Consider the following 22243-nt stretch of genomic DNA (forward strand, 5'->3'; position numbering starts at 1 on the left):
TCATAAATGACAAGTCATGATGATTAGTAGCTCAATCACATCCTCTTTTGCCTCTATTTGGGGATTTTCCTCTACTCACGGAAGATTTTGAGTTTATTTACATTTTAAGAAATTAATGAACCAGTTTTTTGTTTTTTTTTCAATTCTAAAAGATTGAAGTAATGGGATGGGGAAATATATCGGCATGATTACAGTTGCATGTAGCTGAATTACATGGAAAATGCAAGACTGCTTTAGTGAAGTGATTATAAATTTGTTCTCTCATTTGTAAAGTAAGCTTTAAACTATAGTGGTGGAAATTAAAAGATTTCTGGATTTTTAAATCAAAGTTAGAGGAGAAACACTATAAAGTAAACCATAAATATTAAGTGCATTTGTAATGTTTAAACCTAAAATCAGATATTTAGAATTTTAATATTGGAAAATAGTAAGAATTAAAGTCAGAATTCTGAGAAAAAAAAAGTCTGAATTTTTACTTTTTTCCTATATTAAATTTAAATAAAATTCAAAAATCAGTTAACTCTTTTTTTCCAGTGGCTTTAATCCTTTTCCATAACACCATGGGTGTAGTTTTGCATAGGGACCATAGGGATAAGTCCGTACCACACTTTTGGACCAACCTATTTGTCAACAATTAGATGTGAATAACATGTTTATAATTCACAATTCAGCGTTGTTGCAGCAGTATAGGAGTTCTGGATGGAGAATATTGACAGACAAAAACATGTTTTTTTCTAAAATGCTAAATGCGTATTATTTTTTTAATACAATTTTGGTATAATTCCTGCTCTAAGTGGGTCGCTCTGTAAGCTAAAGTAATGTTTTAGTCTATATTCCAGTTTACGATAAATTGATTACTAAATTTGATATTATTTTAAAAATGGATTAATCCGATGAATAGTTTCAGCCCTAAATAAAATACATGAAATGGGTTAAACATAGTAACTATAGTCTAGATGTACAACTTGTACAGTGACGGTAATACATTAAATGCTCAGTGTCAGTTCTTCTTCTAGTTCCAATGCACATGTAAATACCGTACATTTATTTGGCGTCCCTAGAATATATTATTTCGCTTTGTTTCCTGATACAAAGGGAACATTTGAAAGATAAGAGTGGGGTTTACTTCTGTTTACCTCTGCACCATTCTATATCTTCAAAATAAAAAAAGTATAAATCCACAAAGAGCAGACATATTTAGACTATATTCTGTTAAATAGGCACAGATTTACCTACTGTCTCAGTCACTGATAATTTCAAATGCAACCTTTTCAAAGTGGAAAAAAGTCATAATTCCACATTCATCAGAGCCAGTTAAGCTTCAGGCATTGATAAACAGCATCTAGTGTGTGTAGTGCGTATAAAATTTGTATAAATGTAGCAAGAAATGCTGCTTTTCTCTTTAAACAAAATACACCCTGATTTTCACGTCAAGCATAAAAAAACGAGCAGCATGCATAGTTTTGCATAAGACCAATGACATCAGACCAACAGTGTTCCTAACAAAGTTGAAATCAGACCTACGCCCTTGCGTAAGAGTGCCTGGCAGGCAGAACGCAGGGCATAAAACGCAAAGTGCTGGAGTGCGCATGCGCGGCTCATCAAAGGAGGAAGCGGCGGATGGTGAAATGTTTAGAAGCTTTTAGTTTGATCAGATTATTTGCGTTAGAAGAAGTGGTGCAGACAGGTAAACAAGTCTGCGCTCCTGTTCATGCCTCTCAGATATCTTTATTCAAGCTGCTGTTGTCCTAAATGAAGGTTATGTTCTCTGGAAGAGCGGAATAACGTGAGTTTCATTATTTTTCTTTAAATGGTACCGAATAGAGGAACCTTTTATTCCTGCTGCTGTCTTACAGCTCATATGAACATGTGACACACAATGAAAGTTTTACTACTTTAGTCAGTAGTTTATATTAAAACCTGTATAAAATAAAATAAAAATCATCAAACCTAATGTTATGCTTAAGAAGAAATGAAACAAACCGATATCCGCATTCCTTAGCTAGTTTGTTCAAAGTTGTTTATTTTTTTTATAACTTTTTTTTTATTTAAGTTGATTTTTTCAAAGAATTTATATATCTTTGTATTTGGTTAAATTGTCGCTATTTATAATAACTAAGCTTTAATAACATTTTATGATCGTTTAATCTACGTTTCATTTCAGGAGAACCAGGAAGTGAAACCTGACTGGTTTACTGAATTAGAGGCTCAAATTAATAATTAAAAAAATATGTTTTGTTGCTTTTTTTTTTATAAGGTCATAAAAAAAATTCTGTGCATTTTAAGATCTTCAGTTATATTTTCACTCTAGATGTTTCATTAGATATTAGTTGAAGCCTGTTCAAACAGTTTTTTTGTTTGTTTCTTACCTGAAGTAAGAACGTTTTTTTTTTTTTTATAAATAATGTATCCTAATTTAATCTGTAATCTAAAGACTGTGTAATAGGTAGTGCTGGGCGATATGGAAAAAAATCATTTATCATGATATGGACTATTTTATATCACAATAATGATATATATCGCAATATGCTCCAATTGAGTACATTTTCAGCAAATCTCTGAAAAATATGACAAAATAATATACTTCGTTCGTTTGCTTACTTTTTCAACTTTATTTTGAAGTGACATTTATAGAACTGTCACAAATTAGAAAAATAAATTGTAGTGCAACAATATATATGCATAAGATAAGGTGGAAGTATGGCTACAGTATCCTTCACATTTTTTCAAATCCTACGGGTATTTAAATTAAATTACTGTGGTTCTTCTTTGGGTATTAGAAGAGGTTTGTCGTGTTGCCATCGGGTAATGGAACAGTCTTGTAGCATAGTTTGCAAATGTTGTCTGCTCCTTGTTGGACTTGTTAAATCCAAAATGTAACCAAATCACAGATGTGCCCCCTCTTTTTGGTAAAATTTCTTTATCTTGGGTTGCCTGCGTAGCTGTCTCTGTTTGTTGCGACCACAGGTTTAATACTTCAGCCTCCTGCGTCTCCAACTCTCATGAGTTAAGTAACGTAAAGCATGTCGCAAACGCTACGTGGCTACACTAATACGATTGTCGTAGTCTACCATGGGAAATATTTGCATGAATACGAGATACAATTGTGTTAGAAACGATAGAAACGATAGAATAGAATTAGCACGATAGACACTTTTCTATCGTCCGTACGATATGTATCGTCTTATCGCCCAGCCCTAGTAATAGGCATACAATACACCATTACTGACCAGTTGAAATGTTTATGTACGCCTTAGATCAGTGAGGATGATCAAAATAATATATTTGCTAAATGTCAGAATGATTTTAACAGAGATCATACCACAGGATGCTGCTCACTTCTTAACTTAAAAAGGCGATAAGAAAATGAAATCTTGTTCACTGACCAATGGACAGATAATCTCTTTTATCTTTTCCAAGGGTTTGTGCTTCCTTCTGAGCCACATTGCCCACATCATAAAGCAGGCTGCTATTAATGACTGTTTCATGCAGGACGGTGAGAATCAGCTGCGAGGGGAACATGTGGTGGTTTCAGCAGGGTCTCTGCTTCCTGCCTGCCGCTTTGGTCATTTGGACAGTGGCGTCCTTCATCTTCGCCTACGTCACAGCGGTGGTACTGAGACATGTGGATCCTCTGCTGCCTTACATCAGGTCAGAGCTGGAGGATCATAATCTGAGAGTCAGGATGATGGGTGATGGAATATGTTTTTATAATTTCTTCAGAGGATGGAACATAACATTTTAAGTGGTGGTTTTCACATTTAGAATTCTAATGATTTGTTTTATTCCTAGAGTCTTGCAATCTGATTCATAAAAGGCCTTTATTCATCATCTTTGTTGGTTGTCTTCTTTGCAGTGACACAGGAACTATGGCACCAGAGAGGTGCGTGTTCGGGATCATGCTGGATGTGTCGGCCTTTTTAGGTGAAGCTATAACTCATTCCTCATGGCGATAGGGACCTACACACCAATGGACAACCTTTTAATTTCGTCCCTTCTACATGTGTGTGACATTCGTAGGCATCGCCACGGTGTACGTGCGTTACAAACAGGTGGAGGCTCTAATCGATGAGAACGACATCAAACTCAAAAGGCTGAACCGCTTAGGGCTGGTCCTCGGCTGGATAAGCTCCTTCGGGATGTGTGTGGTGGCCAACTTTCAGGTATGTTCTGCTGTCCCACGATCAGTGTGTGAATTCCCTGAAGTTTTTTCCCTCAGCTGAGCTCCCATTTCTCCCTGTCTGAGCAGAAGACCACCCTGTTCTCCATGCACCTGGTGGGGGCGGTGCTGACATTCGGCGTTGGAGCGCTCTACATCGTGTTTCAGACGGCGCTCTCGTATTTCATGCAGCCGCACATCCACAGCAAGACTGTGTATCGGGTTCGGATCGGAATTGGAGTTTGGACCATGTGCAGCATCATCAGCAGTATCCTTAACTTCTGAAAGCACATATGTAGCGATCACATGAATGATGATGCCAATGTTTCACATGAGGACTGAAATTCCTTTGGTCTTAATGAAATGTCTGTGACACAGTTTGCTTATAACTGATTAAGGTTTCAGTCCATATTCCTTTTATGCAGCATCGCTTTAAAGTCACTGGTTTTGTAGCTGATTTTAATGAACATGAGACACTAAAGTTGTTGTTGTTTTGCGTCTTCCTTTGTCCACCATTTACATGAAAAGTCTAGTATAAAATTACCAACCAAAATCCAGGCATAAGTTAAAAAGTTTGTTTTAAGCTGACCCAAATTATTACAAAGCACCATCCGATCGATATAAACAGAGTAGTAAAATACCAGACCAGCAGGCTCAGTTAAAACAGGCTTGCTATTTAATTCCCTTGTCATATGACATCTTTATAAATTGCTAGCTTGTGATGCAGGGTTTATTACACTTTGACACGGAGCTATAAAACCTGTTGATTCCCCTCATTGTTGTTGGTGTAAAGAAAGGAGGGAACCAATAATCATCTGGCTTTGTTTTTGCTGAGAGAGATTTCTGATTTGACCTGCTGATTACAATTTGTTTTAAATACCAAAACACTTAAAAAATATTTGCTGGAGGCTTTTTAGATAGAAGTGTTTATTTTAATTCAAACAGAAAAAAAAAATGATCTGATTTTTTTTTATAAACCCCAAAAAGTTGCATTGAAGGAAATTTTTTTTGTACTGAAAATGGTTTTTAATTCTTAGTTTTGATGCATTTATTGGATTAATTATTTATACTCATCATTTCTGATTAATGGAAAAGCATCTGATTCTGAGCTGTCAGATTAATCAATGATCCTCTTGTATAAAATAGATACTTTCAAGTTGTTTAGATGGGATTATAAGGGAAGTGGGCCTCTTAACAACTAATCAAGTATCATTTGTTTACCAGAAAATGAGAATTGCTCACTGAATAAGAGAGGAACCCAGAACCACATGTTTAATTTCAAGTAGTTGTCCTTAGCAGGGTGTCAGTGTTCGTGTCATCGGTCATCATGTACAGCACGCTGTCAGGAGTGGACGTATCACGTAAGCTGCACTGGATCCCAGGAGAACCGGTTTGTGCTTTTTGCCATTTATTGTATTTTTTCCAACACTTTTCAACATAAATGTAGATTTTAAAGTGCTTATTTATAAATATTTTTAGATACCAGTATGCACCAATGGATAATAGATCTCTAACTGAACCAGAGCAAAAATCAAAAACTCACTCACAACGCACGATTAGGCTGAAAGTCAGCCCGATTGAAAGATTCTCGCACGACTGGAAAATCGCCCCAAAAATTGCACAGTGTTTGCCCTGCTTTATGAGTCAATAAAAAAAAAAAAATATATATATATATATATATATATTATTTTTTTTTTTTGTTGATATTAGACACAGATGAATTTTAATATTTGTGCGATCCTCTCTCAGGGTTACGTGGCCCACATCATCAGCACTGCTTCTGAGTGGTCCCTGGCCTTCTCCTTCATCAGCTTCTTCCTCACATACATCAGGGATTTCCAGGTAGTTTGTCCTGCTGTTTTACGCCTCTGTGCTGAAACTAAAATTCAAAATCATCTGAGTTTAATCCAACAGAATGAACACCTGCAGATAACATCAGTCTAGTACGGAGCTGTCTCTATGCTATGATTTTAAACCATATATACATTTGTAATTATTTTTATTTTATTTGCCCCTTTGAACAGCAGTGGTGTTCCTAACTTACTAGAGGTAAAAACAAATATGTATTGTTCAAATCATAGATAATACTATATTAATAATATATTTACATATAATATATTTACATATAAATACCTGACTTGTTTTATTTTTATTGCAAAAATACAACTTAACAAGGAATCAATCATAATTTCAAGATTCCCTTTTTTCCCTTATTTTGTGCAAATATTTTTATTAAAAGTTTCAATCAAGTTTTAATTTGTTCTTTCAGTTCTATAAATAAGATGAATCCTAACTCGATTCCCCATCATTATTTAAAGACTTCCTGCACCAACTTTATTAACTTGATCAGGTATTTGTCATGTGGGGACTAAGGCTGCTGAAAATCTGAAGGTTCATGACTGATCCAAACAGGTTCATGAGCACATCAGCGCTTCTTCCTGTCTACTGATGTGTCACAAGACACAATGACATAAAAAAAAAACATGAAGTAAGTCATACTAGAGAACATGGTTGGGAAATTCTTCTTAAAATACCGCAGCATGTTTACGTTCTGATGAAATGACAAAGTTCCAATTTGGGACCTGCAGGCTATGGTGTTGTTAGCCCAAGAAGACACCAAGGCTACTGTTGCTGCCTCTAATATCTTTTTCCATTTGTATATTTCTCTCTTTTTCCTCAGAAAATAAACTTGCGAGCCGTAGCAGTTTTGCAAAGCAACCATCTTTATGACTGGCATCATGGAGGCGGCCCATCCTCCCGTCTCAACAGACCCTCAGAAACCTCTCCCCTGCTGGGAGGAACAACATGACACTGTGCAGCTGAAGATTAATCTGCTTCGCGTCTTTGGTTCAATTGCTTTTAGCATTTTTTTAAGCATGTTTTTATAAAAAAATATCCAAAGACTTTTAACGAGGTCAGGGTGCTGTGACGTCTCTCCTGTGGTTTATAATGTATACAGTCAGAAGCTCAGGTTCAGGTTTGTCTCCCCTTCAGTAGTCTGTGGGTGGGTAAGCTGCTAACACCATAAAAATGTCTTTGAATTGTGTTTTATAAGAGATTTCCATATGTGTGCCGTGACTAAAACCTTGGCAACCAAACAAGCGGTAGCAGGAAAAGAAATGTTCTTTCTTTCTAAATTAAACTGACCATAGGAAAGCCGTTATTTAACCTGTTGCACTATTGCCCGTCAACATATTTGCACCTTGATGTAAAACATTACTTGTTCCTAACAAAGTAATTAGCTTAGACTCTAAACAAACGTTATCTAACTTTCTCTCATATAAAGGCAGTTATTTCTTATTATATTGGATGGGGGTTTTCCTATCATTTAACTGGCCTTGCATTGTTTTCACTATGATAACTGGATTAAACCTGTGATAAACAAAGAACAAACATCTCCATGTTTATGTTTGTAATTAAATTGTATAAATACTTTTTCATCTGATTTTCTAAGCCCTGATTTAATTGATTTAAAGCTCTTAATTGATTATTATGCCGTCATTTATATACCAGCTGTCAGTGAGGATGAGCGGTTGTTTGTTTTTTCTGTTCTCCTCCGTGTCTCAGGCTCTGGCGGGTGGGTCTTTGGCTCCTCACACCTGCTATTGAGCTTTTTTATTCAGAAACTACACTTATACAAAAATGCTCAAAAATACACCCACAGGTGTTTGGATCCAGGTCGGACTGCATTACATCTTGTTTACCATATCACATGGAGCACACAGAGGATTTTTGACTATTCCTCTATGCAGGATGATTCAAAGTGACATCCTGCATCCTCTTATCTACTCCTCAGCCAGCAGGATCTCTGTCGGATCTATAGCAGAAATCTTTCTCCTTCTTCAAGACCCAATATGAGCCATGATCTGTTTAGAGGCAGAGGTCTCCAGATTTTTGTTTAAAATGTTGATACTTTCCAAAAGTTCATGATGCATTCTGACAAGGTTGTTGGATTCATTGGATGTATAACAGACCTAGTTATGTAGGTATAAATGTTTATAATGATAGGTTTTGGCATCACCTTTCAGCCAGTATTTACACCTAAGTGAATGGGATAAATTTAGCTCCACAAAAATATTTCCCCAACACATTTTTTAAGATGTTCAGTGTGAGATTATGTTCATGTGGTGCAAAATTGGTTTATTCTAAAGCTTTTTATACAATTTAACATGTATCTACATGCTTGTATAGTTAGTTTGCATCATAGTTAATCTCAGTCTAATTGGGATATTCTGTAAAACTAAAACAATGGGACATAGATCAGCATTCTACTTAAAAATTAACCCCTAGATCAGGTTTCTTTGAGAGCCGTCATTCTGTTTTCCCTTCTAGAAAGAACTGAGTATATCTGATTCAAATGAATGAAACTGATAGACTGAATATTAGGCCTATTGTTGTTTAACTGTATATTAAGAAGCATGGCATTTTAAAATGCAAAGACTGACTTAAAACTGACCCCAGAAAGAATTACGTTATTTATTTTGCAGTAAACTGTAAGATATAAAGAAATAATTAGTTTTTCCACTTCCACCAAATGAGTGGTGAACATTATTTTAATAGCTAACATTAAATATTTGTGTTTACCTATGTTCCTCTTAGGTAAACACTTGTTCCTCTTGTTTATAACAGATTTAGTAAGTATTCTCCTGTCTTAAAATAATGTGACACACAAGCAAGCTGAATATTTTTATTTTGTCATAAAACTATTACATCTCTATATGCAGAGCTTTTTAAATATTTGTTTTAGCCTCGGTAATGTTCACTTTTTGGCACACAGAGTTAACATGATTCAAACCCATAATTCTTGATTCCCCATAAAATATCTCTTCCTAAACCTCAGCAGAGATAATCAAATATATATATGTTACAATATATATTTCTATTAAAACCAAAGATCTGACAAGGAAACATTCAAATAAATAACCACACTGACAGCGAGAGCAGCAGCTTTGTAAAACAATCCAATGTTTCCTGCTTGCAGCCATGTGGTGAATTAGTGAGACGTGTCAGGAGGTCGGTTCTTATTTCAGCTTCTGCTCACAAGGAGAACAGAAAGTACTCTAGGATCTCTCAGATTAACTCAAAATTAAGACTTTACTCTTCCAGTAAAACCAGACGAGACATTTCAAGCTTCTGTTTAGAGCTAATTTCTATCCACACAGAATACAGGTGGCTAATGATTTCTAATAAAACAGCATTGTTTTTCTCCTTGTTGAATGTAATGTTTTGTTCACAATAAACTGCAAGAATTTACAACAAAATTGTATGGATTAAAAGAAAACTTGAAGAGGCCCTTTAAATAAAAAACAAAAATAGCCCAATGGTGGAGCAGCATGACGCCTCCACATAAAGTGTTATGGCACAGAAGGAAGATGCCTGAGTAAAAATCGAAAGATTCTGCGTTTGCATCAGAAACAATAATTAAAAAAATATTCATACAAACAGAGAAACTGCATCTTAAAGAGGAAAATATGTTTTGAAGCTCAACTAGCAGGAATATTTAAAGCTATTTTTACACATAAGGACCTCTTTCACCACCACTAGTTAAATAAAAATATATTTATCACATTAGCTTGGCTGATTTTAGTGTCTGCGTAATAGTGGTCAGTCAGCACTAAATGGAGACTTTTTCTGCTGTGGCACATTAAAGAAAATCAAAATAAACAGTAAGCTTATTCTTAACCCTTTTTTTTCCACTGAAGAGAAATCTGAAAGCAACGGAAATGATTTAGTCACTGAAGAGCATGAACACTGAGAAAATAAGTATTTGAACAACCGCTTATTTTTCAAGTTCTCCTGCTAGAAATCATGAAATTGTGATCTTAGTTGCATGTCTACTGTGAGAGACATAATCTTAAAAAAATTTTAAAAATCCAGATATCACAATATATGATTTTTCTAGCTATTTATTTGTATGATCCAACTGCAAAAGGTATTTGAACAGCTGGCTATCAGCTAGAATTCTGACCCTCAAAGATCTGTTATTCTGCCTTCAAAATGTCCTCCACTTTATTTATTATCCTAAATTAGATGCACCTGTTTGAGGTTGTTAGCTGCATAAAGACACCTGTCCACACCATAGAATCAGTAAGAATCCAAGACTGTCCAAAGACATTAGAGGAAAAATGGTAAACCTCCTCAATGTTGGAAACGGCTATGAGAAAATTACCAAGCAGCTTGGCAAAAAAAGGTCCACTGATGGAGCAATCATTAGAAAAAGGAAGCTAAACATGACTGATCTCCCTCAGACTGGGGCTCCATGCAAGATCTCACCTCATGGGGTCTCAATGATCCTAAGTAAGATGAGAAATCAGCCCAGAACTAACGGGGAGGAGCTGGTGAATGACCTGAAAGGAGCTGGGACCACCGTTTCCAAGGTTACTGTTTGTAATACACTAAGAAGTCCCCTGCTTAAACCAGCTCATGTCGGGGCCCATGTTAAATTTGCCAACGACCATTTGGATGATCCAAAGGAGTCATGTGGTCAGATGAGACCAAAATTGAACTTTTCGGTCACAATTCCACTAACTGTGCTTAGATGAAGAGGAATGATGAGAACCATCCTAAGACCACCATACCTACTGTGAAGCATAGGGGTGGTAGCATCATGCTTTAGGTTTTTTTTTCTGCACATGGGACAGGGAGACTGCGCTGTATTAAGGAGAGGATCACCAGGTTTGTGTAATGCAAGATTTTAAGGAATAACCTCCTTCCCTCAAAGCATTGAAGATGGGTTGAGGCTGGATCTACCAACATGACAATGACCCGAATGAAAACAGCCAGAATAACCAAGGTGTGGCTCTGTAAGAAGCATATCTAGGTTCTGGTGTTGCCTAGACAGTCTCCAGACCTAAAACCAACAGAGAATCTTTGGAGGGAGCTCAAACTCTGTGTTTCTCAGCGACAGCCCAGAAACCTGACTGATCTAGAGAAGAAAAATTAATTGCAAACAAAGGCTACAGTACCAAATATTAACATTGATTTTCTCAGGTGTTAAAATAATTATTTGCAGCTGTAACATACAAATAAATAGTTTACAAATCATATATTGTGATTTCTGGATTTATTTTTATTTTTTTTAGATCATGTCTCTCTTAGTGGACAATCGCAGACCCCTCAATGCTTTCTAAGTGGGAGAACTTGCGAAATAGCCGGGTGTAAAAATACTTATTTACCTCACTGTAGATGGTGGCAGCGATTCCGGATTCTGGGACCAGTGATTTTTACCTTCTTAAGCAATAAAACACCCAAATCATTTTAAAGATTTTTTTTTTCTTAATTGCTAGAAATCAGCTAGAAGCTGCGGCACAAGCACAGATGATTTTCAGCAGTTCAGTTAAAGAACGAGTCTCTTTTCCTCTGAGCTTCAGGACCCTGCAGGGAGTTCCTGTTTCCCCCAGCTGACCTTATTCTGTGCAGTTTCAGTTCTCAGGGGACAATCCGCCCAGAAAGGCTCTATTAACAAAATATTAGTAGTGCTATAAGGCAACAATGGGGAGACGATGGGCACGAAGAGGCCAACAAGCTCCAAACACAAACATTCAAAGGTGCGTCGAGTTTCACGTCCAGGTCCTGAACTCTGCCCGTCTGAAGACTAAAAGGTGGTGCCGTCACAGACGATGTTCTGGCCACGTCCGGGAAACAGCTCCATCTGCCAGTATCGAGGGTCCGCATACACTGAACACCAACCCAGAGACAGAGAGACACTGGATCATTATGTGCAGACATCTTTTAACGTCCAACATTTATTTCAAATTTACATAGCAGGAATTCAGGGCTGATTAAGCCTTTAGCACCCTAATATCAAGAAAATAAATCTTTTCAACCTTAATCTAAATGATTCTTCAACATAAAACACTGATGTTTATGGTTTAAATAAGTTTTAATGTGCAGGTTCTGAAGGAGTTACCCATGTCCCCTGGTGAGAGCCAAAGGTTGAAGGAGCTACAGTGTTTCTGGCACCGCTGAACAGGCACAACTCGAACTGTTGGCAGGCCCTCTCCCACCACCAGCCAACCCAGCACCCTGACACCCTGAAACATTAGCAACAGAAGACAATGACGTCTCTGGGTTTTACTACCTCCCAACCAAAAGAACCAAGAACCTCCATACAAACTAGGGGGAAAAAAGCCCAAATCTGATCTGGATTTAGGTAATAACCATTTTAATGTCAGTAATTATATCTCATCTATTCTTCTATGAGGTTATGTAAACAAAACACTTGATGCTGATGAAAATTATGGAAATGTTAAATGTTAGATTCTAAAAAAAAATCAACAAAAACCATGCTTTGCATTTAGAGGTTATGCCTTTCAAACTTAGACTAATTAATTTTAACTTTTTAGACCATTTCTTTTTGTTATCAATGGTACGCTCCACTAACTCCATCTTTAAAATTTCCAGTTTTAAATAGTTTTCTGTTCAACAAACTTTCTTTTTTTAGCTTCAAATTTAGCTGTTTTTTTTTTTATGTTGCTTTAAAAAAAAAAAAAAAAAAAAAAAAAAACTTTATTGCCCCAGCTTAGCTTCATACAGATACACTTGCCTTGCTCTGAGAGTTTGTGCTATGGGTGACCAGGCATCGCTGCAGGACAGTCCCAGCGCTGTCCAGCAGGGGGCAGAGCTCAGCCTTTGGGAAGAGCCATCTCAACACCTTTTCTCTAGTTCCAGAGCTGAACCTCCTGTAAGAACAAAGTACAGTAACTAATAATCATTTTGTTAATCAATTGATTTTTTTTTCAATTAATATATTAATAATCAGATAATAAAGGTTTCTTAAGGTATATTTTCTAGAGAATTTAACCCAGGGGAAGATGAAACTAATCCACTTGTAAAGTTTTAGATGGAGCATTTTGACATTTTTTTTTATTACTTGAATACAAAACGTTAATACATATTTTTTTTTTTTACAGTTTTGGTATAATTACTGCTCTCTGTGTGGGTTGTTCTTATAGTTAATGGGAAGTTTTAGAGTGTATATACTCCAGTTAATGATTAATAGATTACTAAATAAGCTATATATTTTTATTAAACATGACCCAAAATGCAAAAATACATTATATGCATTCTTTTTCAATAAAAGCTAAACTGTGTTCTAATAACACAGTTTAGCTTGGTTTAGAAGTGTTTAGATTGGGACAATGCTGCTGAACCTGCATCCTGAGCTATGATGGAAGGGTTTAAACCAAAGCGTATCCTGGTGTTAGATGGCCTCAGATTCCTACCAGAGCAGAGTGAAGTTGGCGGGTCCCTGAGGAAGGCCCAGGTTGTCGTTATGCAGGCCGCCGTCCTCCTCAAGCAGAATAGACATGGAGCCTGAATGGGCCAAGTAGAGCTCCTCCAGCTGCTGGCGCTGGATGCTGAGAGACTCGCCACCCTGCAGGGAACAGGGTTGATGTGAACAGAAAACTGTCTAGATTTATAGGAAAACGTCTAATGACAACAACATGTAATAGCTTTTTATTTTATTTCATATGATTACTGTGAAATATTAAAAAGCGGGGTTTAAAAAAATCAACAGTAAAGATCAGTAAAATGTCTCAAATTGTCCTCTAAAAAAATGGAAAACCAACTTTTAAACTATTTCTTCTTCTGGGGTTTTACCAAAAAATTAAACTAGAGATTATTCAGAAAATTTTTGGGGAAAATATCCTTCAAGATAAATGTTTTCAGATTTCAGATTTGAACAGATTTGGACTCAAAAAGTGGTTGAAATAGGAGCAACAGGCCCACGCTCAGAAGGCAGCTCTTAATCAAATAGAGCTCTGACCTTCAGCAGGACCAGCTGTGGTCCCCGTCGCAGAGTCACAGTCCCCCTGAGGCTCTCCGGGACTTCCAGCACAGAGGAGATCTCTGCACATCCGGAGCAGTTAACCAGACTCTGCCTGAGAGAACCGGCACTCCACCACTCATGGAAACCTGCCACAGAAATGAAAAACAAGACTTAATGGTATGAAAAAAACCTCATGTGTCAACAAGCTAAAGCTTATCGGTCTACATTTGGTTCTTATATATTTTCTGAATGGATAATCCCATTATTAAAAGATTTCTTTAGAGAAAACTAAAAAGATGCTGCAGTTTTAAAGAATTTTGATGGTAGCTAAGATCAAGCATGGCCTTTTAAAAATAAATTCTACTAAGAATTGAAGTTAGCAGAAAACCTCAGACACTGTTCAGGTGTTTTTATAATTCTGTGAATCACGATACAAAAGCTGTTTGTAATAAAGGAAGATTGGACCGTTCCAAGGCCTCCAGGAGGCAGCAGTGTTTCTCACCTTGCAGGTTGTACTTCTTGGCAATAGGAAGGGAGAGGAGGCGGACGTGGCTGAGAGGGGACGACCAGTTGCAGCAGCCCAGATTCACCAGTCCCAGCTGGGGGGAGCTCTGTGGGTAGGTGAAGGCCAGCACCACCACCAGCAGGAAGCCCACAGCCAACAGAAACTGAATCAAGACAAAGAGATTTAAAACGCTGAAAAAACACAGAGCAGGAATTTCACATCAGGTTTAGTTTTTATTTCCACCTTGATGGTGGCTCTAAGAAGGGGGAACTGTGGAGGCTCTCTCCTGGGTTCGTTGGTCTCCAGGACCTGCTTGATGAACCTCTCGATCTCCCTCTCTGACATGCCGTAGCGGTAACCCGACTGCCGGAGGATGTCGATGCTCTCAGACAGTTTGTTGTAGATACATGGCTCGCTCGACGCCGTCCCCATAGTGACAGCAGCTTTATGGTCCAACGCGTCAGTCTTCAGCTGGTGCAGGGGAGCAGGATCATGGCGTCATCTCACCTGATAAGAAACGCAAGAAATTTAAACCAACAATGGTCTCTATAAGACTTAAGATAGTTTTGCTTTTTGTTTGTTTGTTTGTTTGTTTAAAGGCAGGACTTTGACTAGGCCACTTTAACCTTCTGACAACATCTATTACATTTTTTTATTCTTCTAAAAAATGTAAAACAACTTAAAAAAAATATTTTTGAAAGTTCACTTTTGTCTTGTCGCACCAAAGAATAAATTTCCCCAAAGTGTCTGCAATTAATAAGATGTTTGTTGGCAAGTAAAGAGGAGGGTTTTTTTTTTTTACAACATGCAGTGGTTTCTCACTTATAACTCTATAATGCTGCTATTATTTTTATCCCCTAACTCCTGATTATAAACTTAAATTTAGACAGTCATCTAAAAATGTTTAATTCAGTCGCAGTGGGAGACTTGCAAGCAAAAAGCCATTTAAAACCTTTGTTTTCATTCTTTTTTAAATCGACATAAACATCCTACCAACGTTTAGATTTTTAAAAAGTTCAAAATGAAATCCTAGCTGAGAAAAATAATAATGATGAAAATGTTAATCCAAAACACCACAATAAAATGGGTTATTAAATCAGGGCCAACAAACAGCTGATAGGGATGAATAGAATAGAAAATCAATTTATTGTCCCACAATGGGGAAATTCTGGTGTTACAGCAGCAAAATGATTATAGAAAAAAATTGTCACTCAAATGTGGATCTTAGAAAAGTGTATAAGAATAACATATTAGTGAAGGGTTAAAGAGTAAACAACTAATATAGTGTACTGTACAGTGTTTTAACACTATAGATTCTGTGCACCTGGAGAATAAATAACTCATATACAGCTATGGACATTTTTACGGTAATGGATATTTGAAAATAGTAGCAACACCAGAGATGTGCACAAATGACAGCAGCATGTTATTTAACTGATTAAGGTAGAAACTGTGCAAAATCAGCATGAATGTAACAACTTATTGAGGTTGTTGGCAACAGTGGTGGTTATAGAGTCTTCCAGCTGCTGGGAGGAAGGATCTGTGATTACGCTCTTTGTTGCATTTAGGGTGCAGCAGTCTGTCACTGAAGGAGCTCTCCAGTTCTGCAACAGCTTCATGCATGGGTTGGGAGACATTGTCCAACAGAGATGTTAATTTAGGATCCTTTTGTTTCCCACCCCCTGCCCTCTGGACTCTAAAGTCCTGCCCTCTGGACTCTAAAGTCCAGAGGGCATCCAATCACAGAGCTGGCCTTCCTCATCAGCCTATCCTATCCTAACTGAGACTATGTGGACATTGGCTGTTCCATTAGACTGATAATGAGAATCAATGGGCTCACACACAAACTCTCATTTGCTTTGTGGACTTTGAACATGTACCTGTTGACCTAAGGTGCCTAAACTCCTCCACCTTCAGCACCACTGCATTAGAATCAGTCTACATGGAGCTCACTCTACACAAAAACACTTGGAAAAGGCACTTTTTTGCATGAAATGTTTTACTTCCTGGAGGATTTGATTTAGATATCGCGATAATTTGTAATGAACACAGTCTAATGAGTGTTCTGATCTTTTCAGCAGAGATGTTGGACAGTAAAATATGGACGTAGTCGAACACAAGGTCACTCTAAAATAAAACTATATAAACCAAATGAAGAAATAAATGAACTCTGATTGATGTTTATAACTATTACTTTGTTTTCCTTCCATTGTGGCGTAAACAGAATGAGAGACTCACCCAAATATTCACTAGCAGAGCAGTTTTATGTACTGTAAATAAAAACAGGAACCTGTCATTCTGAATTACATAACGAATAACAGACCAAAAAAAAAACCTTCCATTAATCAGTCGCTAAATGTTTTTTCTTTTTCTTTTTTTTTTTTTTTTTGTAAGTTTGATTGCTATAAATAATCCAAACCTTCAGAAACACAGGTAGTTTCAGCCGAAATAATCTAACAGGTTAGCTTATTTGGTAGCAACATCAGATTCTCAGCCCAACACACAAATTCACCAAAAGCCTCACCTTAAAATGAGATCCTCCGTCCTAGTAAAAACACTTCCATTTCTCTGGGTGCTTTAAGAAAGACGGCTATCCTTTTGTAAAATAATGATTTCAGGCCGTCAGTGAGACATTTCTGCACCATACACGACAGTGAAGTCGGCTTCCGACTTGTCACTTCCGGCCGGCTCAGCGGTTGACTTAAATGACTATTGCATAGTTTTTCTTTTGCGCATCAGAAATTAAACCGATTAAAACTTTAAATAAAACGCCAAGGGTAACGTACAGGTATGCTGAAATAAAATACAGAAATTGTGGAAAGCAATGTCAAATCAGCATAAAAAAATAGTCTAAATGAAGGCAATACATTTATTTTACTTGGTTATGACGTGTTAAACCGATAATATTTCCACTAAAGGCAGTTAACGATGATGAAATATTTCTAATATAGAGTGTATTCTACTATAGTACACTCTATAGTAGAGAGTATTCTACAATAGAATATTTATGTTCTTCATGTTCACCATATATATATGTGTGTGTGTATATATATACATATATATATACACACATATATATACAGACTATATAAAGGTTTCATAGTATATTTATCAAATAAAACACATTGTTTTTTTTTAGGTATGCTTTGATGCAGTTTCATAAGCGTCTCTCTGTAGCCAATCAAACAACCTTCAGGCGCTCTTCGTCCCACCCTAAACGGGACCAAAACAATCTCTCTCAGCCAATGACATGTCGACTTCTCCCGGAAGTCCGGACCCTTCCTTCCGCTTCTTGTGCAACTAGTTTACAGCGAAAATAAAGCTACAAGTAATTACAACGTGATTCAGCGGCAGAATGGCGGAAATAGAAAATTAAAAGTATTTAACTGTGCGCCACTGAATGAAGTTCAAAAAGAAGCATTTTAGCTCATACATCTCCTGACAACCACCAGAAAAACGTAGACTGAAATCTTTAATAAATCAAAAAATAGAAGGAGATTTTAGATTATTTAAAACATTTTCGGAACTTCTGAAGACAAACACAATGTTATCCTTAGTGGGTGTTAATGTTTTATTTTGGCTCTCTAATGTATCAAAATACAAACAAAATATTGTGTAGCTAAAAGTTATCATACATTTACGAAGATTAACAGCTGGTTTTTGTTTACTTTAAAGCTGTTTTTATCTTTTAATGTTCATTTGGGTTTTTAATTGATAAACAGTAAAAATTTATTTCTTTTTCTTAACTTAAGGTTATCATACTTTCAGAGTTGCATCATATGCCATGACCATTCTCAATATATGTATCTAGCAGTTTAAATATGATGTCAAAGATAAAATGTTTCTTATCTCAGATAGACACTAGATTGTTACAATAAGATTCAACATCCTGATTAAAGATAATCAAAAGGTGGAACAAAGATTCCTTGACAGGCAGAGAATTCTTTTGTAGTTTTTCTGCAATGTAGCCGCAAGAAATCAACAGTGGTGTTGTCTTAATAATGCACTAAAGATGTGCTCTGTGTTGAGGAGTTTGTTGTTTTACGTTGAGTGTGAAATCCTACTGTCCAGTCTAAGATGTCCAGAGCATCAAATAGATATCAATACATCACTTTTTAATGGTGCTGATGGTGTAGATCGGAGGTCTTTAACAGGGGGTCCACAGAGGTACTACATTACTCCATATGTAATAGAGGGACTATAGAACCAGCTTGATATAACACAATTTCATACAATATATATAATTAGGGGGTTCCCCTCCATCTCGTCATCAATTTTGGGGTCCTTGGCCTGGAAAACGTTGAAGACCCCTGCTGTAGATGACTCTCTACCAAAGTTTGAAGACATGAGCAACATTTTTTTTTCTTCTTGGGAATCTTTGTATGTTTTCATGTTCAACTATTGACGGAACCGCAACAGATCAATGACGTAACGACACAACAATAAGCAAGTAAGCAACATTATCTGGGTGGGCCCCATATAGAGACTGACATTTTTTCGGGAATCCCATGGGTCACGGGATTCCCGTGGGATTCCCGTGGGATGGGAGTCAGTATTAGTAACGATCACGGGATTGGGACGGTACAGGATTAAACATTAACGGGAGCAGACAGGAGCGGGAGCAAACCAATAGTAACTTCCGCTCTGAGTTTTTCACCCGCGCTCAAAAACAACAAGAATGGGAGTGGTGCAGGAGCGGGAGTCATTCTGAATGGGAGCGGGATGGGAGTGGGAGTAATTTCACCAGGAGTGGGATGGGACAGGATTTATATTTCTACTCTGGCCCGGGATCGGGAGGGGACACCATTTTTTTCTGTGGGAGTGGGACGGGACAGGAGTGAAAATCCACTCTTGTGTCAGTCTCTAGCCCCATATGAAGTACACCTGTACAAAGTATATTCTGCTGTAAAATGAGTCTTATCGGTTTACCTTGAGTTTAACAGCCCCCCTCCTCACCCACGCTCATTCCACTCATCTCCTGGTCGCCATCTTTACTCACTGTAGCAGCAACCCCCAGCTATTTTGGGAAGTTTTTTTTCCATTCATCTAGCAGCTCTTCTTTGCCTTTTCTTTTCTGGAATCCGCTTAAGTACCTCTTTTTGGTATCCATCGTCGCTAAGACATTGTACATAATGGTTATGGTTTTAATCTACCCTCTGGATTACCTATAATTCCAAGTCGTATTGTAAAACATAAAAAATAAAATACTCAAATACATTGTTCATTTAAGATCTTTATTGTGGTTTGAAACATATTATATGAGTGTATTTTTTTACCAACACTCTAATGAACTCAGGGGTTGATGTTAAGGATTTTTACCACTTGCCCTTCAGGCGTGACTTTCACATTTAATTTGCCCAGAAACAATTTTTACTTGCCCAGTATAATGTTTGTTAATATAGTTCCTAATATTCATTTTTGCATATATATCAATGAAACATGTTTGTTTTTTAAATGTTTTTTGTAATTCAGTATTTTTTAATTTTACAGGTTCCTGGTGTGTATATGCATGCCTCAGATAATGAACTCAAGCCTACATTACCGTGTTAACATGCCTTTCAATCCTTCTTGCACATTCTTTTCAAACTAAACTTTGCTTTAAACTGTTGTGTGCTTGGGAAAAATGCAAATTGTAATGTTAAAAATAAAAATAAAAAAACTTGACAGGTTAAAAACTTAAGATAAATCACAAGATAGAAGTCAATGTGACAAATTAATAACTTATTTTAGAGTCACAGTATGTTTATACAAGATAATACTATTAATATAATGTGACTTTTCTAGAGAATCATTATACAGTTATTTTATACAGGGTTTCCACAGTCTTACATAATTGCAGAATTCCCTGACTTTTAACTGACTTAGGATTAGTTTTCCCTGACAAAATAAATGCAGCAACAAGACAACAATAATAACATAACAGGTCACCAATTTAACATGTTTAGCTCTATAACATTTAAATGCACCTCTCCAATGTCTGAGAGAAAAAAAATTAATGAAAATTTTTTAATGTATGACCACTGTACAGAAGACTGCCATATGATAGCGCTTTCTAGCTTGTTTGTCGTTTTGGTAACTACATCAAAATTACCGCTAGGTTGAAAAAAATCACAAGTAAACCACGCCATCTGGCGGAAAATCTCGCGGCTTTTTCAAATAACGCGAGAATGTGTACAAAACAACAAAAATGGCGCCGGCTGGGTCGTTTTCAGCTATTGTCGGTGATTTTAAAGTAATTTTGAGTGATAAATATTTTTTTTGCGATCACTGCACTTGCTCAGTGGGCAAATGCAATGAAATTAATAAAATTAATATGAAATTGATAAAAAGTACTTGCCCCGGGCGATAGGGCAATGGTTAACATCGAGCCCTGATATTACTTCTGATAAAACCTATAAAAAAAAGTAAAATACCTCTGATGTTACACTATATTGCCAAAAGTATTTGCTCACCCATCCAAATTATTGGAATCAGGTGTTCCAATCACTTCCATGGCCACAGGTGTATAAATTCAAGCACCTAGGCATGCAGACTGTTTTTACAAACATTTGTGAAAGAATGGGTCGCTCTCAGGAGCTCAGTGAATTCCAGCGTGGAACTGTGATAGGATGCCACCTGTGCAACAAATCCAGTCGTGAAATTTCCTCGCTCCTAAATATTCCACAGTCAACTGTCAGCTGTATTATAAGAAAATGGAAGTGTTTGGGAACGACAGCAACTCAGCCACGAAGTGGTAGGCCACGTAAACTGACGGAGCGGGGTCAGCGGATGCTGACGCGCATAGTGCGAAGAGGTCGCCAACTTTCTGCAGAGTCAATCACTACAGACCTCCAAACTTCATGTGGCCTTCAGATTAGCTCAAGAACAGTGCGCAGAGAGCTTCATGGAATGGGTTTCCATGGTCGAGCAGCTGCATCCAAGCCATACATCACCAAGTGCAATGCAAAGCGTCGGATGCGGTGGTGTAAAGCACGCCGCCACTGGACTCTAGAGCAGTGGAGACGCGTTCTCTGGAGTGACGAATCGCGCTTCTCCATCTGGCAATCTGATGGACGGGTCTGGGTTTGGCGGTTGCCAGGAGAACGGTACTTGTCTGACTGCATTGTGCCAAGTGTAAAGTTTGGTGGCGGGGGGATTATGGTGTGGGGTTGTTTTTCAGGAGCTGGGCTTGGCCCCTTAGTTCCAGTGAAAGGAACTCTGAATGCTTCAGCATACCAAGACATTTTGGACAATTCCATGCTCCCAACTTTGTGGGAACAGTTTGGAGCTGGCCCCTTCCTCTTCCAACATGACTGTGCACCAGTGCACAAAGCAAGGTCCATAAAGACATGGATGACAGAGTCTGGTGTGGATGAACTTGACTGGCCTGCACAGAGTCCTGACCTCAACCCGATAGAACACCTTTGGGATGAATTAGAGCGGAGACTGAGAGCCAGGCCTTCTCGTCCAACATCAGTGTGCGACCTCACAAATGCGCTTCTGGAAGAATGGTCAAAAATTCCCATAAACACACTCCTAAACCTTGTGGACAGCCTTCCCAGAAGAGTTGAAGCTGTTCTAGCTGCAAAGGGTGGACCGACGTCATATTGAACCCTATGGATTAGGAACGGGATGTCACTTAAGCTCATATGTGAGTCAAGGCAGGTGAGCAAATACTTTTGGCAATATAGTGTATATATCAGACACAAAATACAAACAGTAGTTTTCAAGTAGCTTTCAATCCCAGCATAACTGGAATGCTCAACCATAAAGGCCAGGATGATGTTCAGATTTCATTCAGGGAGTTGCTGAACAGTCCCCTCACTCG

At 37.5% G+C, this 22243-nt stretch overlaps 2 protein-coding genes across 2 annotated transcripts; one reads left to right on the forward strand and one right to left on the reverse strand.

The window, feature by feature from the left end:
* The first annotated feature begins 1582 nt into the window (after nucleotides 1-1582).
* On the forward strand, nucleotides 1583-7604 carry dram2b (DNA-damage regulated autophagy modulator 2b). The gene is made up of 8 exons (XM_038280809.1): nucleotides 1583-1786; nucleotides 3493-3651; nucleotides 3857-3924; nucleotides 4021-4163; nucleotides 4250-4427; nucleotides 5467-5549; nucleotides 5909-6001; nucleotides 6840-7604. The coding sequence occupies exons 2-8, from the start codon at nucleotides 3521-3523 to the stop codon at nucleotides 6966-6968; spliced, it is 825 nt and encodes a 274-aa protein (XP_038136737.1). The 5' UTR covers nucleotides 1583-1786; nucleotides 3493-3520; the 3' UTR covers nucleotides 6969-7604.
* A 3627-nt stretch (nucleotides 7605-11231) lies between these two features.
* cunh6orf89 (chromosome unknown C6orf89 homolog) lies at nucleotides 11232-17113 on the reverse strand. Its single transcript, XM_038280886.1, has 8 exons — nucleotides 16961-17113; nucleotides 14680-14943; nucleotides 14434-14599; nucleotides 13929-14077; nucleotides 13384-13535; nucleotides 12705-12840; nucleotides 12069-12192; nucleotides 11232-11836 (listed from the first exon to the last, which is right to left on the reverse strand). Exons 2-8 carry the CDS (start codon nucleotides 14866-14868, stop codon nucleotides 11754-11756), a joined length of 999 nt encoding a protein of 332 aa, XP_038136814.1. The 5' UTR covers nucleotides 14869-14943; nucleotides 16961-17113; the 3' UTR covers nucleotides 11232-11753.
* Nucleotides 17114-22243: the final 5130 nt, after the last annotated feature.

The sequence above is a fragment of the Cyprinodon tularosa genome, unplaced genomic scaffold (assembly GCF_016077235.1).
Source record: "Cyprinodon tularosa strain WSP-4 unplaced genomic scaffold, ASM1607723v1 ctg165, whole genome shotgun sequence".
Taxonomy (NCBI): Eukaryota; Metazoa; Chordata; class Actinopteri; order Cyprinodontiformes; family Cyprinodontidae; genus Cyprinodon; species Cyprinodon tularosa.